Source organism: Larus michahellis, chromosome 6 (assembly GCF_964199755.1).
Source record: "Larus michahellis chromosome 6, bLarMic1.1, whole genome shotgun sequence".
NCBI classification, from domain to species: Eukaryota; Metazoa; Chordata; class Aves; order Charadriiformes; family Laridae; genus Larus; species Larus michahellis.
In genome coordinates this window covers 9,165,023-9,179,940 of record NC_133901.1, presented here as the reverse complement: position 1 = coordinate 9,179,940, position 14,918 = coordinate 9,165,023, and the positions used below count along the sequence as shown (strand labels likewise).

Genomic DNA, 14,918 nt, shown 5'->3' with positions numbered 1-14,918 from the left:
AGGGAAGTAAGGATTAGGCACCTGCAAAGTAAACTGAATGTCTGACTCGATCAAAGAAACCTACAGAAAGTATACTTGCAGCTTCAAGTACAAGAAAAGCCAGAGGGTACTATTTTTGAGGCAATTAATAATACTGTATAATTCAGCGTGTTTTAAACCCTGCTATTTAATTTTAAAACAAATAGTGATCTCCTAATTAAACAAACACTGGTGTAAAATAACAGCAACCAAGTTACTTGGTGCAAACACAAAGGGAATTGCCAGGACTGCTCAGAAAACACTCCTATTTATTTGCGTGGGGTCTCCACGGATCTACAATGTCGCATGCAGCAGCCCAAAGAAAACACGGATTTATGCAGTCAGTGGGGAAAATACCATCCGTTGCCAGGGACATTAGTTCAATGCACTGAACAGGGCTGATGCAAAGGATGGAGTTGTCTGATTCAGGCTGTTTCAGACAAGCTTTAGCAAAGGAGAGGGAGCAGGAGGCTGGCTGGCTCAGGGAGACCCGGCAGCACAGCATTCCTCCTCCCCAGTCTCTTTCAACCCAGAAAAAGGCCAGGAAAATGCTGTTTTCACAAGAATGAAAACACCTGAGACCACTTCAGACCTCCAGCCATCGCCCTGGATAACAAGCTCAGCTGAGCCAAACATAGAGTTTTAAAGGCCAGGCTGGATGGGGCTTTGAGCAACCTGGTCTGGTGGGAGGTGTCCCTGCCCAGGGCAGGGGGGTGGAACAGGGTGGTCTTTAAGGTCCCTTCCAACCCAAACCATCCTGTGATTCTATGAACAAGGGCTCTCGGTACCCCCACCCTCTCCATGCCGGAGGCCACCTCCTGATGGATTTTAGGCTGTCTGAAAGAAGGACGGCAAGGCAGAACAGGGAGCATGACTCATGACCTGAGGAGCTCCAAACAGCAAAGGTTTTCTTCCCTTTCCAGCAGGAACACACAGAGAAATGGGCTTCACAACACACAGGAAGACAATGCCGAAGTTCTTGGACACGCATTGGCTTTGCTTGCAAGAGGGTGCTGCAGGCAGCAGCCCCACAGCCCGGCTCTTCCCTCCATCCTCACGTGGGAGACACACGGCCAGGCTGCAGCTGGGAGGTCCCTGCTCCCCCTGCCTGCCTCAGTGGGCTCCCTCGTAACGCTTGGCTGTGCAATTCCTTACGCCTCCTGTGCCCGTTCCCCAGGGTCAGGGCCGTGTCCATACCTCTGCGCAGTCGACGACTGGGCTGCCCTGCCCCAGCACGCTCAAACTGGTTTATACTGGGGATCATGAGTAAAACTTGGTTATTTTGCTCTGTAACAGCTGTTTATACATTGCTGAAGTTCTCATTTTCCTCCAAAGAGGAATTGTATGCATTTGAGGAATTCAGCTGGCTGCTGTGCTGTGTAGCAGAAGCGCTGCACAGCTTCTCTCCATGTTTCTCCCACCGGCCCGTGGCTAGTGGATCTGATGGTCTGAGGCTCTCTGCCTCCCTTCAGACACTTTGTGCACTGTGTGGAATCCTGAGCAGATCTCCCCTGGGCAGGGGAGCCAAGTCCTCAGGAGGGACAGACCACAGCCTCCTGGGGTGTCCTCCCAGCTGCAGGCTCCCAATGGAGGGGCAGATGTCCCTGCAAGCAAGGGATGGCAGAGCAGAGCACGTTCGGCGATGTGCCCTGCCCTGACGTGTTCTGGTCCTCCTGCTGCTGTGGCATCTGGGAGGACACAAAACGGGCAAAATAATGATGGTACTGCTCTCAGTGGGTCTGTGCAGGACGTAAGGGCACGTGGATCCCGCTGAACAAAAAGCCTAGGAGCTTCTCCTTCCTGGGAAAAATCTTTTAGTGGCTGCAACGAGCCAACTCTAGACTGAAAGAGAACAAATATCACTGAAATATCAATGCAGCAATCTTTCTTTTCCACTCTGTACTCTAGTTCGCTTGAAATAATCTGCAATAAGCCACTTATTTCAGGACGGGAAGCACGGGGAAAAAACCTAATGGGAGAGGAGAGATTTATCTCATCTTCATGCCCCATCATCTTGAAAACTTCAGTGACTCTATTGTGAAAATGTGGCACTTCTTTCTGCTGCGTAAACTGAGATAGCAAACAAAGGGACGGGAAGAACAGAACTAACAATGGCTTAAAAATGTTAATTATTCTGTTGCAAGGCCGCTCAACAAAAGACTCTCTTAAGGCATCACATGGGGCTCGTAAAGTAGTCACCATCTCGCTCTTCTGACACAGCATGAGTCAACACAAAGAATTCAGCAAGGAGCTCAAAACCGGCTTAGTTTTTGTAATGTGGCCTGCGTGTACTTCGATAAAGAACTATGAAGCAACCAAACGGAAATCTGTAAGGATGTACATCTGGAAATGCTTTATTTCTGGCACATCTTAAGCCGTGTTGTATAAATATTTTTTGTGGCATGAACAGGCTGCCCAGTGAAACACGACGTGCTTTCTGTAAGCCAGGTATTCGCTGCAATTCCTTGCACATGCATCCTGGGCCAAATTCAGAAACCGCTTACAGTGAGGTAAATCTCAAACTATTTCTCAGAATTTACACTGGAATAAATCATTGATGTAACAGATTTTTCTCCAGGTTTGCAAAATGCTTTAGAATACATATTGAAAAAAAAAAAATCTAAATCAATTTAACTCTGGATCAGCCACAGGGTCACGGGGCAAAAGTGGAGCGATTGCAGAGCCGCGTTGCAGCACGGACTCCGCTGTGGTTCCTGCTGGCTGTTGGGGGTCGGACCTTCCCCACATGCTCACAGAATAGAAATTCCTCAGTTCTGATAAAGCATTCAGACACTGCTGCCACACGACGCATGAAACTTAATATAAAATATAATACAGATGCTCACACTGCATTTGTATCAACAGATTTCAAAATATTTTAAATCAAAAGTGCTATGCTTACTGAAACAACCACCCCCCAAAATAATTTCGCTTCCTGCACTACTGGTACAGGAATATACAGGAATAATATTAACAACTACAATAATTTTGTCAAATCATTCACAATATTTCAGTTACTAGTAGCAATGGGAAGAACTGAAACGAAAATTTCAGATGACTGCAGAAGCTTAGTCTGTCACGCAAAGTAAGGATTAGGTCATGCCAGGCATGCTCTGGCGAGATTTTTTTGGGAATGTAAAAGCTAAAGGAAACCTTCCTTATGGTAGGCCTAGGTCTCGCTCCCAGAAAATTCAACAGGACTTTTCTCAGTAAACTGAATGGAAATTGCACTAGAAACAACCTCAGGTTCTGGATTATAAGAAAAGCCAAAATGGAGAAAGTACATCCAGCAGCATACTGTGGAGACCAAGACTGAACGTTACAGTCTCTTACCATTTCAGATGTATTCCATCTGCCCGACTGTCTCCAGCCTCCGAAGGCTGTTAGGCAATCTGCAGCTCCTGGAGTTTCCAAACTTCAATTCACTGCTTAATTCATGAAATCAGCAAAGATCAGTATCTCATTTTCCAGCTCTGCTATTTTGGGAACTCAAAGATACTCTTACTGTCACGGTGTGATGAAAGTTCCCAAAACAGGCCAAATGCTAGTATCTGAGCGGTAGTAGGATTATGCAACTGATGTGCTGGAGACTAATCACGTTTCTAGGGTGCGGGACATCTTTTGTAGACTGTGTGTGCACGATGCACTGCATCTAATCCTACCCACGAAGGCATGCTCTTCCCTAAGCTCTTCATTCACCCCAAACTCCTTTGCACTCCACCAGCTCCGACTTTTGACTAGTAAATCTTGGCATGGACTCAAGTTAAGCCAGTATTGAACAGAAAAGCAGTTCTAATGCCTTCGGATGAGTCAGGCTGGGATTTCAATAGCAGCTAAAATACTTAGTGCGAGCTCCGCTGTGTCTAAGTAAAACTGGCCCATAAGGTGGGTCTCAGATGTGGGGATCCCCTACTCCTTTTACAAGCTGCAGCAGGAGTTCCCACTTCAATGCAACATTATCTTGAGGGTTCAGGAGGTGTTTCTGACAAAACTCCTGTTTTTAAATCAGCCCCAGTAAATTAATCTTGTTCAGTCAGACATCTCCATGCATACAATGTTCTGAGAGAGAGTATTTTAAAATCATGTTTGACAATTCATTTCATCCAATTGAGCTGGATGGAGATGTTCAGGAATAAACAGATATTTGTTTTACAATCCTACAGCGTCCTTTTCCAAGAAGCCTGATTAATAGCTTTGAAATAGCATTCGCTGAAATCCCAAAGACAGTAAACAGCTTTGAAAGAGTAATCTTTTAAACTGATGGGGGTAACTAATGGTGCATGTGCAAATGATCGTTTCCATAAAATCCAAGTCTGTGTTTAACTAGGTGAATTTCCAAGTGGCTGCCAAGCAGTCCACAGTGGCAGCTAATCTGAATCTAGAGTTTGAAACTGTGAGCAGGAAAAAATCCATATGTAGCATCACTAGTTTTCATCACGTTGGGAACGATCCATATGAAGCATGTAGGAGGGGGTGGTGAACAAGCCCGGAGACCTTTCAAAGCACAGGACAAAACAACACTGTGGACCCACTGTGGAGGCTGAAAATATAATGGCTGGTGAAGGTTTTCCAGCCACCTCACAAGCTGAGGGCTTCATATAAAAGGGAGGTCAGGCACACACTATGGATCGCTGTATGGCCATCCAGGAGAAGAGGACTTGGCATGCCAGTAAGTGCAAATGCTCGGAAGACACCAGAGCTAAGGGAAAGAAGGGGAAGGGGCAGGGAAAGGGGTTCTGTCTTTCACAATTTGAGCACGGAAAAGACTTGCTGTAGCTATTGTAAAGGTCTATGTACAGCTGTTCTAAAAGTCAGGGCAAAGTTCTTCTACTTTTTTTTTTTTTCTGAGTGAAAAAACCCAAGCTTACCTTTTGGTGTGGAAATGTAGACTGGATCATGGCAGTTTCAAAACTGTGCGTCCCTTTGAGCTGTGTCTTCTCCCACAGGGCCTTAAGGACTTGCACAGAATTACTCTGTATGGACAAAGGTTCTGCAAACAAGCTCTGGAGAAAACATTGAAAACAGGATTTCAAGAATTTTTTACTTGGCCATTAAAAAAGAGCATTTTGTTTTTACAGTGGGACAGCCGTGCGAATGACCAGGGATTAGTTCATTTCTCTGTAAGGAGCTATGTTGGATCAATATGCACACAATTAGAGAAATCCTCATATATTTCATTTACTTTGGGGCTTTTTCTTTTATTGTACATTACATGCCTAAAGGTCTGTGGCTCACCAAAGATTATCTATCAACTACCACCAGGCATACCAACTTGCCCGTCATTTTTGTATTGAAATGCTAGTTTATCACAATGTGAGCAGCACTGGTCTCTGTGAACCAGGTGTGGATCTGGGTGACACACATCTTTTCGGAAAAGACAGGCCATGTACAGTTAATGCGAAGAGATGCTTAGCGCCACTCCAGGTTTGTGTACGGTTATTTGGACCTGGCTGCAGCTCCCGGCCTTTGTGCGGGGAGCAGTAACAGTGTAATGTCTGTGACTGCACTGAATGGACAGCGGGATGAAACGCAGGAAAAAAAACCAACCCTCCACAGAACAAGTTCAACCCAGATTTTGCTGGCAGAGTACAGGAATTTTTCAGCCCCTGAACATTCACGAAACAAGATTAAACCTGTGTTATGTGCTCCCACCTCCAAAGCTCCCTATTTCAAAGGACAGCAAGGACACAACCTTACCCTGCCTTGAATTATTCTAGTCTTTCAACAGCACGAAGTTCTTCATTGTTTAAACTGCACAAAAAGTCAACGTTACAAGATCACTACTGCGGCTGAGAGAGCTTAGCATTTCTGCCTCTACTATATCTGCTAAATGATCTTGACATTAAAAAATGCATTTGCATGCAGGAGCCAAATTAAGAGTGCACAAGCAAATCTGATTTTCCGTATTTCAAGTATTTGATTTCGCAATATGAACAATGTCCTTTTAACGTAGGTTTCCTGGATGGATGTTCCTTCTTCTCTTTCTAAACGGCAACCCAACAATCCTAATCACACTGTCTGGCATCCAACTGACACAGACACGCTTCTGTCAGACTCAACCAGGAATTTTATCGTGGCTGAGGCAATGCCTTTTTTCCAGCTAAGCTGCCAGAAACAGACAAATCATTTTGTCCAAATTAAAAGGGAGAACCAGTCAGCTCCAGGCAGTCACTGGCATGAGAAAATGGCAGCCCAATTAGTTCATGTTTGGCAAATTTATGAGCGACTCTATGGAAGGTGTTAGAAAGGGACTTGTCAGGAAGCCCCGTGCTCCCTGGTGCCACCACAGCGGTGTGACACTGTCCCACCTGATTAAGGAAATTAAACCATAAATCATATACCATTAGAGGATGATTTTAATGCATGAATCTGTGAAATGAAGCATCCTGTCTATCAAATAACCTCTCTAACCTCACCCCTTATTCTAATTTTTTTTCCTTATGTTAATAGCTGCTGAACTGTAAGACAATTTCTCAGAGCTCCACTGACAGACATACGCTTCTCTTCCTACTGCCCTGCACTAATAATTTGCCATTTCACAACTTCTATCCAAGGGTTTAGAAACATGATATAACTACTCCCTAATATTTTTAAAATTAAATGGAAAGTGGGGTCATGAAGTTAAGGATCAGTCTCTCTTCTTGCTTTTACTTTTGCAGAATGCAATGTCAAGCACAATATGGAGCGATTGGCAAAAAAGGCGTAAAAATACAATAACTGATACTGAAATCTTCAGAAGCCGTATATTATTTGTCTGTCTGTGAATCTATGACGGATCTGCTGAAAACTATGTTTTTATCACTAGCCTTTCATTTAACTCATTATTAACACGCTATAAATACATTCTATGTCAAATTTATCTCTTGTACAATTTCATAGGCTTAAATAACATTATCCAGGGGCTGAATTTAGTACCCTGTATTTAATTTAATGCTAGTTATATATCCAGTATTTAAAAGCTTTAGGATTTTGAACAAAAGAAAAACATAAATTATCTGACATTAAACACCATTGTGATGCACAGCAGGTTCAAACACTTGGTGCAACACAAGAGGAATTTTATTTTTTTTTCCCCCCATAAAAAAAAGCATATTAAGTGCAGTGTTTACAGCATGTTTGCAAAGACACAAACTAAACTGCATTGCTTCAAGCCTGGCCCTGGCAGCATGGGGGAATTCTGCTGGGGCCAGGGGTAGCATTAGCACAGCCGGAGCAAACTAGCAAGACGGTAGGGAATAAAACCAAAGCTTTGGAAAGAGTAACTTCAGTGGGATAAATGCAATTACCCAGCCCAGGGCAGGGAAAGCCATGGGGACCGGTGTGCAGAGGCATGGGGAAGGAAAACAATATTGCCCCTGCGAGCTGGGAACTGTGTGGATCTCAATACTCCCGACAAAAGATGGAACTGGCAGGGCCAAATTCAGTGTAATCTGGGAAGGGGTTAAAGGGGGAGGTTTTTTCAATGAAAAATGTATCGGGAAAAGGTGAGGCACCAGGGATTAAAGGTGGGATCGGGGATTGCAATGTTACTGCAACTGATTCAAACCATGAACCACAGGCAGAGCAGAGGTCAGTGTATTAAAATCCGGTGGCGGCTGCGCAGCAGCAAGTGAGGTGTGCCAGCTCTGCCACCCATCTCCTCTGCTTCTGCTCCTCCTTTCTCATTCTTGTGCATTTTAGTACCTTTGTCCATATTTTTCAACATCTGTTTTCCTCTCATCAGGAATAAAGTGGTACCTTTGTAAGATAATTCATTTATTCTCTCTAGGCCCTGTTAAAATTCAACCTCTTTCTTCAGATTTTCATTTACAGAGTAATTAATCTCCTTTATTTTCCCCTTTCACCGTGTCTTCTCATTCCTGCTTCTGCCTCTGCACTTCTTTGCTTCCTTTGCTCTGCTACTGTCCTCTCCTTCCCTGACCACCTCCAACTGACCTGTGGCTTTGAAAAACATTTTTTGTATTTATTTCTAGAAGCAAACACAGGGAAGAGTGATTTGAGAGCTGTTAAATTCACAGCATGACTTGCTGCGCATGTTTTAAATTTCAGATAAATCCTCTATATATCTAATGTTAGGGTGGGATGAACTGCGTGAATAGTTCTGTATAGGTTGAGAAACTGAACCTTACTGTTTTAACACAAAAACCATCTGTTTCATCTTGAAGTGTGAATGTAGGGTCTTCTCTTACAATTTCATGCTATTTGTAACGTATTAGGAAATCCCACCCATGTCCAAATACTGGGCTGTATTTGGAAACAGTATTAAATGTGAGAAAATAGCTTTGGGGTTGGTAGGAGAACAACACTGCTCAGATTTGCAAATCCTGTTCAGTCAAAACTCCTGCAGTAAAAACTGCCGGTGTGTGCTGTGCCTCTGACCTCCAACCTGCAGCCTCGGGGTTGATTCTGCTCCCCTGCAAATCCACTGCAATGCACCTGGGACTTACTGGACGTTTTGCCTGCACGAGGACAATAAGGCTTGGTCCCACTTTTTTATCCCCAGACCTTGTAATCTCTCCAGACAGTTTGAACTTGTTGTATTTAATAGAAATAGAAACACAAACTGCAAAATCACTTCAACCCACTATAAAGACTTTCTGAGAAATCACAGGGGTCACAAAGCACAGTGGATTAGAAACATATTTAAAGAGATTAACCATTAAAACAACGTTAACAATAAAGAGGTGCCACTAATTTGTATTGCACACACCTGCTGAAAGAGGAACATGATATGGATCCACAGCGGAGGCTGCTGGCTGATGAGGGTAAAGCTGGATTTACTGTACAAGCAGTAATGGCCCTTCAGGGGACAGCTGAAGAAGAGCTTTGCTACACAACTTCTAACAGTATCTAGAAATAAATATACAGGATATTAAAATCAACTACATAAAAGACAGAAACCTCACTGTCCATTATCAGCAATCAAGCAGTGCCTGGGCATGCATTTCCACTGTGGGGGTATCTCAGTCTGGGTCAACTCCTGCAACGTCCAGAAGGGCATTGCTGTGCCTACGCCCTTAAATTAAACACTAGCCATCTGACAGTACCAGAGAAATTTAGTCTCCAGTGCTTTAAATCTTATGCAGTAATCATTTACTCCCAAATGCAAAAGGTGCAAGACAGTGCACAGTTGGGCTGTTTCTCCTCTCCGTTCTTTCTCACGCATTCAGTACAGTGGTTTAGCTTATCAAACCAGACAGACCTGTCAAAACTGTGCATCACTTATTCTTATTTAAAGTGTTTGTTGGAAAAAAAACCCATCCCATATTAGGAAACAGCCATATGGGGGCCTGGTGTCTGTGGGATCCCTGCCGAGTCTTTGCGCAGCTGAAAGCCGGGGTCTATAGGGATGGAGGAACGCAGCACACGGCTCCCAGCCAGGATCGGGCTCATTCAGCCCCTGGTAAAACCTGGGGTACTTCCCCTTTGCAGTGGATCCTCACAGAGCCAAAAGATGCATAAATCGATTTACAACACTATTGTGCATGTAGCATGTTTGCTGTATGGGCCATCTTATTAATTCATCACCAGAAATACCACAGTTTCAAAGAGCATTAACTGAGCATTCACTGAGCCCTGTGTCACCGCAGGGACAGGGGTGACCCAGGCTGTGGGGGCTCCCAGCAGCAGCCCCTCTCCCCATCCACCCTGGAGCCCCAGTCCAAGCTCAGGTCCACCTGAACCTGCCCCTGCAGAGGCGCTCTGGCTACAGCCTGGCTTCTAGGGGTTCTAGGTCCTACAAAACCCGCTTCTTATCAAGCATAAATCTGCTGGTCATACCCGATTTTTACACACCAAGCCAGGGAGCTGCAGCTTTTGCAGCTGTTCTCCAAGAGGCACAACACACAAGGGACAGGAATCGTTGCTGCTGCCACGCTGCAAGGGACAATGTGACACAGTGACTTGCTCAAATCAGCATAAGGGCAGCCGCTGGCAGAGCTCGTGGGCCACACTGCCAGCCCAGCAGCAGACCTTGCAGCAAAAAACCCATACGGAGAGGAAAAGGAATGGAGCTCCAGGTCCAACAAGGACAAGGAACAGTTATATGCTGGGAAAGGTATGATATGTCTGTCCAGAGCTGTGACTCAGCGACACCCGCTAACACACAGGTTTTCTCCAAAAGTGCAGTTTGACTCACAGCCTCAGCTCCGGGGCACTACAGACAGAGAAAGCATCTCCAGTTCTCACTGCTCTGTCAAATACTGACCATTTATGCCATCTGTAATCATGTCATCTGTTGATAAAAAAATGGTTACATGCAACCTGAAGGTGTCCTTTGGGATGAACCGCTCAGAGCAAAAGCTATATGCTATGTAATGTTACCTGACTCTGAACCTCTCTGCTGGTTTTAACTGGAAATGAAGCCCTTGAGATGCACGATTCTGCTTTTGCAAAATATTGACCTTGGACCCTTATTTTCTGTCTCTGGATGACTACTCATAATGATAACAGCATGGTAGGCATAACCTAACCAGCCTTCTTTATTAACTTAAAATAGCGATATCATTTTATAGCCCCTTTGAACAGGGACAAGCGGCTATCCAAGGTAAAAAGGCATGGAAAACAAGAGACAAAGATCCTTAAACGATGACCTTAATGGAAAAACAGGAGAGAGCTGCACCTTCGTCACCCAGCTGGAGACTTGAACTTGGAAGGGGAGGGGAGCAAACGGTCCCACCAGCAGCTGCCGCTGACGAACTTGTTTCTGAGCTAAAGGCAGAAATAACAGACAGACAGGCAGGCCATGGCTGATGAGCCCGGTAGACTGATCCATGCACAAAGCCACTGCTGCTCACTTCTCCTGTCGCCCTGTCCTGCCAGCACCTGCAGGGGCAGAGCCAAAGTGGTTTCAAGGAGAAGAGAGAGCAGCGCAGGCTCCCGCGGTGTCAGCCAGCCAGGTCTCGCCTGCAGCGTCCACAGATGAGTCAGGCAGTTGAGGGGGCTGACACGGCCCAGCTGCGCCGGGAGTGTTACTCAGAGTCACATGCTATCCTTGTGAGTCACCGAACAGTGAAGGTGCAGGAATAAAATGCTGTAAGAAAATACCCTAACTGGAAAAATGAGTCCTAACTTTCTAGAAAATGTGGCTAATGGGAGACAGTTTAAACAGCACAGCCATCTAGATCTACTGCCAATGAGCACCAGCCACACGGACAACTGATCTCAGAAGGCAGCCTATCTGTCCAACAACAGACCATCTTGAAATACTTGGTTTTAACAATTTTCGTTTAATCAAGATGTGAAAGCATAGAAGAGAAATGTAACAAATTCTGTATTTCACATAAAAACACCACATATGAGGAATGAGTTTACCAGAGGTACAAAAGGATGGGTCCCTTGAGCAAAAGTATCAATGGATCAGGTTGTCACTAAAGATGCAGAAAATTCAAAACTGAGATGTTGGAACCTGCCTAAGATGCTACAGAGAGGCCAGATGGCTGTTAGGCTGGGAGAAAAAACTTCAGAAGCTGGCAAGTGGAAACCACTTTATTATTCTTTGACAAAGCTGCTTGAATTTGCCAAGAAAAGGAAGTCACCAGTGTCAAGTCGGGACTGCAGAGCTCACTGAGACTCCACTGTAGCACAGGAGAAGAGATCTGAGATGTAAAGGCATGGGAAGATTAAAGTTAGGCTCCACAAAACCCAGTAGAGTCACAACACATACTGTGGGGAAACACAAACAAGGCAATGTATAATGTTTGGAAGGGAGCACAAGAACCAAACCAGATTGTACTGACTGTAGAGAAAGGGATGACAACAGCACTCCTTCCTCACAGGAACACTTGCATGGTATAATCAGCAACATTACAGCAGATGAAGCTTGGATTATCTGGAAACCAATGGGGTGTTCATTAATCTTTAATCATAGGCAGGTGCATAAACCAGTATGGGGCCAGAAGGAGCAATATTGAAAGCAGAAGAAAAGCCACAAGCACCAGGAGGTCAGAGGATCAGACCAGCCAGTGAGCTTTCCTCCTAGACAGGGAGTTCATGAACCAAGCCAAAATGATGTTGAGCTGCACAGGACCCCATGTGGATCACTCCCCTCCAAAGAGACAGGAGGAAGGACCTACACCAGCCCTGGCTCTCCTAATCCATGGGTGAGCCAACAAGAAAACCTGTCTCTATTTGTCTCCGAGGAGTGCATTTAGCAGAGGACAATTCTGAAGATATTTCCTTTGCTCTGAGACAGCAATGGAAAGAGAAGCTAAAGTGGGGGCAATGCTCTTGGACTTACTGAGCATACCAAAAAAAGAGGCACACTTGTTGGTGTTAGGAAATATGGCACTCTTTCCTCTTGTGTAGGCCTGGAAAAAAAATATATATATTTCAGGAGAATGTTACCTCGAAGAAGGGAAGAATCCATATGAAGTGGTGGCTTGGTTCCAAGCATTGGGCATTTGTAGGCTGCTCTTTGAAGAAGACAATACTGATTTGTGCACACTGACTAAATCCTGTGGAATGTGGAAGTGTTGCTTGGGTCATGTCTATTGCCTGAGCATGAACATACTCTAAGATCTACAGTGGGACGATATTAGAAATGTATGACCATAAGCTTTCAGCAGGAGAAAGCCAGGGCTTAAAGTTAAACCAACAAAGATGCAAGTGCTGCTAAACTGAGATAACAGTTCTGAAAAGAAAACTAACTTAGCTGCAGATCACAGGTACATCATGCCCATAAGCAACACACTCACCTTAGTGTGAAAAAGATGGGGCATAAAATCCCCTACTCTTGGATTTGTAGCTGTGGGGCAAATTTGAGTTTAATCTAATTACCCAAACCAGTAACCTGCCAGTATTCACATCCAATATAAAGAGGAGCTTGAGAAACTGAAGGGGTTAATTAGAGCGACCTTAAATACTGGGACATATTACAGCACAAAACTAAATGATGTCTCCAAGGAGACTGTTGAACAGAATGCTCTTCCAACGGCATGGTCCAAACTAAAGACCCCTGGTTCATGCATCACAGATGCTAACAAAATACTCAACCAGAAGTAGAGGTTTGGCCTTGGTCCATGTATGTGAAAAGTTTAATGCTTCATTATAGGAAATTACTCTGAGCTAAAAGTGACCATAAACCATGTACTGCCATTGCAAAAAGGAGCTGGCAGTCAATGCCTTCCTCTCCAGTGAGTACGGCGGTTAATTTTTTCAGTTACAAATGTATGAATTGACAAGAAACTTGGGAGGCATTTAAAGGCTGCAGGCAAACACTGGAGTGCATTAAACAACCAAGGCAACAGAGTCCAGAGCTAGCTTTCATGTCACCCACAGTAGGTCCACATCAAGCCGATCGAACCCCACCTGGGCTTCCCACAGAAGTGATTGTGGCTGCGAGCAGGGGGTGGCAGAGCTCCAGGACACCAGCTCCTGGTTAGCAATTAAGAAAGGGTGCTCAGTGTTAGGTGGGATTGCGTTTGATGGGATTGTGAAGGAGGTTTGTTGCTGCGGACCAAAAAATTGCATAGGATATACAGAGAGACACAAGACCCTAACAAATTGCTTAGCAAGACATTGTGGATGACACAGAGAAAAATTCTGAGGCTGATAATACATGCCAAAATAAATGTCAGCTGAAGCGCTGGAGTCCATGCTGGCTGAGCAAAAAGTTAGTTCCTGGAAAAAAGCAGCATTCATTTGTTAATATCAACCGATAAAAGCCTCCTACTCAGACAACCTTCAAACCTTTGGTATGAGAGGAGCGATTACTCATAGCTATTTCTGCTACATTTGATATTCTGAATTTGGCAATATCTGACAAGGCCGTTTACTACATGTGTTTTTCAATGGTTTGCAACGAACTACCAGTTTTAACATGTAACAGCTAATCTCAGTTATTCCAAAGTCAGTGGAAAGTGGTATTTAAATAATAAACCTATTCTGATGAGGACTAAGATGACCCTGATCCATTTCTAGCACTGTTACATTGCATTTTGCTCAAGCGCAAACCATCATGCCAATACCACGGGAATTCATTTTTATGGTCACAGGAGACCTGTAAATAGATAGGCAAGGCAAAATGAGTTTCTTGTCATTTGGGTGCATGAAGCTGGGCAGATTTTCAAAAAAATGACATGCCAGCAAAATATCTACATTGTGCATTTCATAAAATGGAAAAAAAACAAAAACAAAATCCTGCTCATTTTAATTAATAGCATCAGAGACTGACCCACAGCACGTGAGATTGGCACACTGGACGTACCACACGCTGCAGAACAACCAGTGGCCTGTTGTGTCACTAACTGCCGCACAGAGACAGACCTCTAGCTAAAAAACTGAATTGTAACAGTCACATAGGTTGAGTCCTAGTTTTCCAAATTTTGACAGCGTCCACCAAAGGTGAAGGAGCAGAACTGAAAGCCCTGCCTTCCTGCGGCCCTGCCCACGGCAGCACTTCCCACCCAGGAACGTACCCTTCTGCTCACAAGCAACCAAGCGCTCAAGTGTCTGGCCAAAGTTGTCAGAGATTTTTAACCGCTGCAGCTTTCCCTTTCTAGCATCGCGAATAATAAAATAGGTTTAAACTTTTATTCAAATGTAACCATGGCAGTAGAGTTCTCTTGTACTACCTCCCATATAAAAACATTGCAGATGATGTAAATTTTATTCAACAGGTTATCAGAGCCTGTTGTGCTCAAAATATCCCCCAAAAATGTCTGTATTTTATATGGCAAGTGTTATCTTAACACCCAGCTGTTGCTAGGCACTAACTTTTGTATGCTACATTTTCATTTTCAAGAAGGCAAAGCAAAGCACTGAGAGTTTCTAGAAGTGACAATATTACTCTTTACAAGTATTTTCCCTCTCACGTAGCAATTTTGATTCAGGGTCTATGCACAGTATCCCACTGTAGCAGAACAACATCATTCACCACGGGTTTTTATATTTCTAGTACA

At 44.3% G+C, this 14,918-nt stretch overlaps 1 protein-coding gene across 5 annotated transcripts in view; it reads right to left on the bottom strand.

Annotated features, from left to right (window-relative positions):
* Window positions 1-14,918, bottom strand: part of VEPH1 (ventricular zone expressed PH domain containing 1) — a 99,254-nt gene that overhangs the window by 17,518 nt on the left and 66,818 nt on the right. For all 5 annotated transcript variants that reach the window (XM_074592591.1, XM_074592589.1, XM_074592594.1 and 2 more), the window contains 2 exons: window positions 8,729-8,868; window positions 4,887-5,021 (listed from right to left, as the gene is read on the bottom strand). In XM_074592591.1, the coding sequence (XP_074448692.1) occupies window positions 4,887-5,021; window positions 8,729-8,868 (275 nt within the window). The remainder of the gene's footprint in view (window positions 1-4,886; window positions 5,022-8,728; window positions 8,869-14,918) is intronic.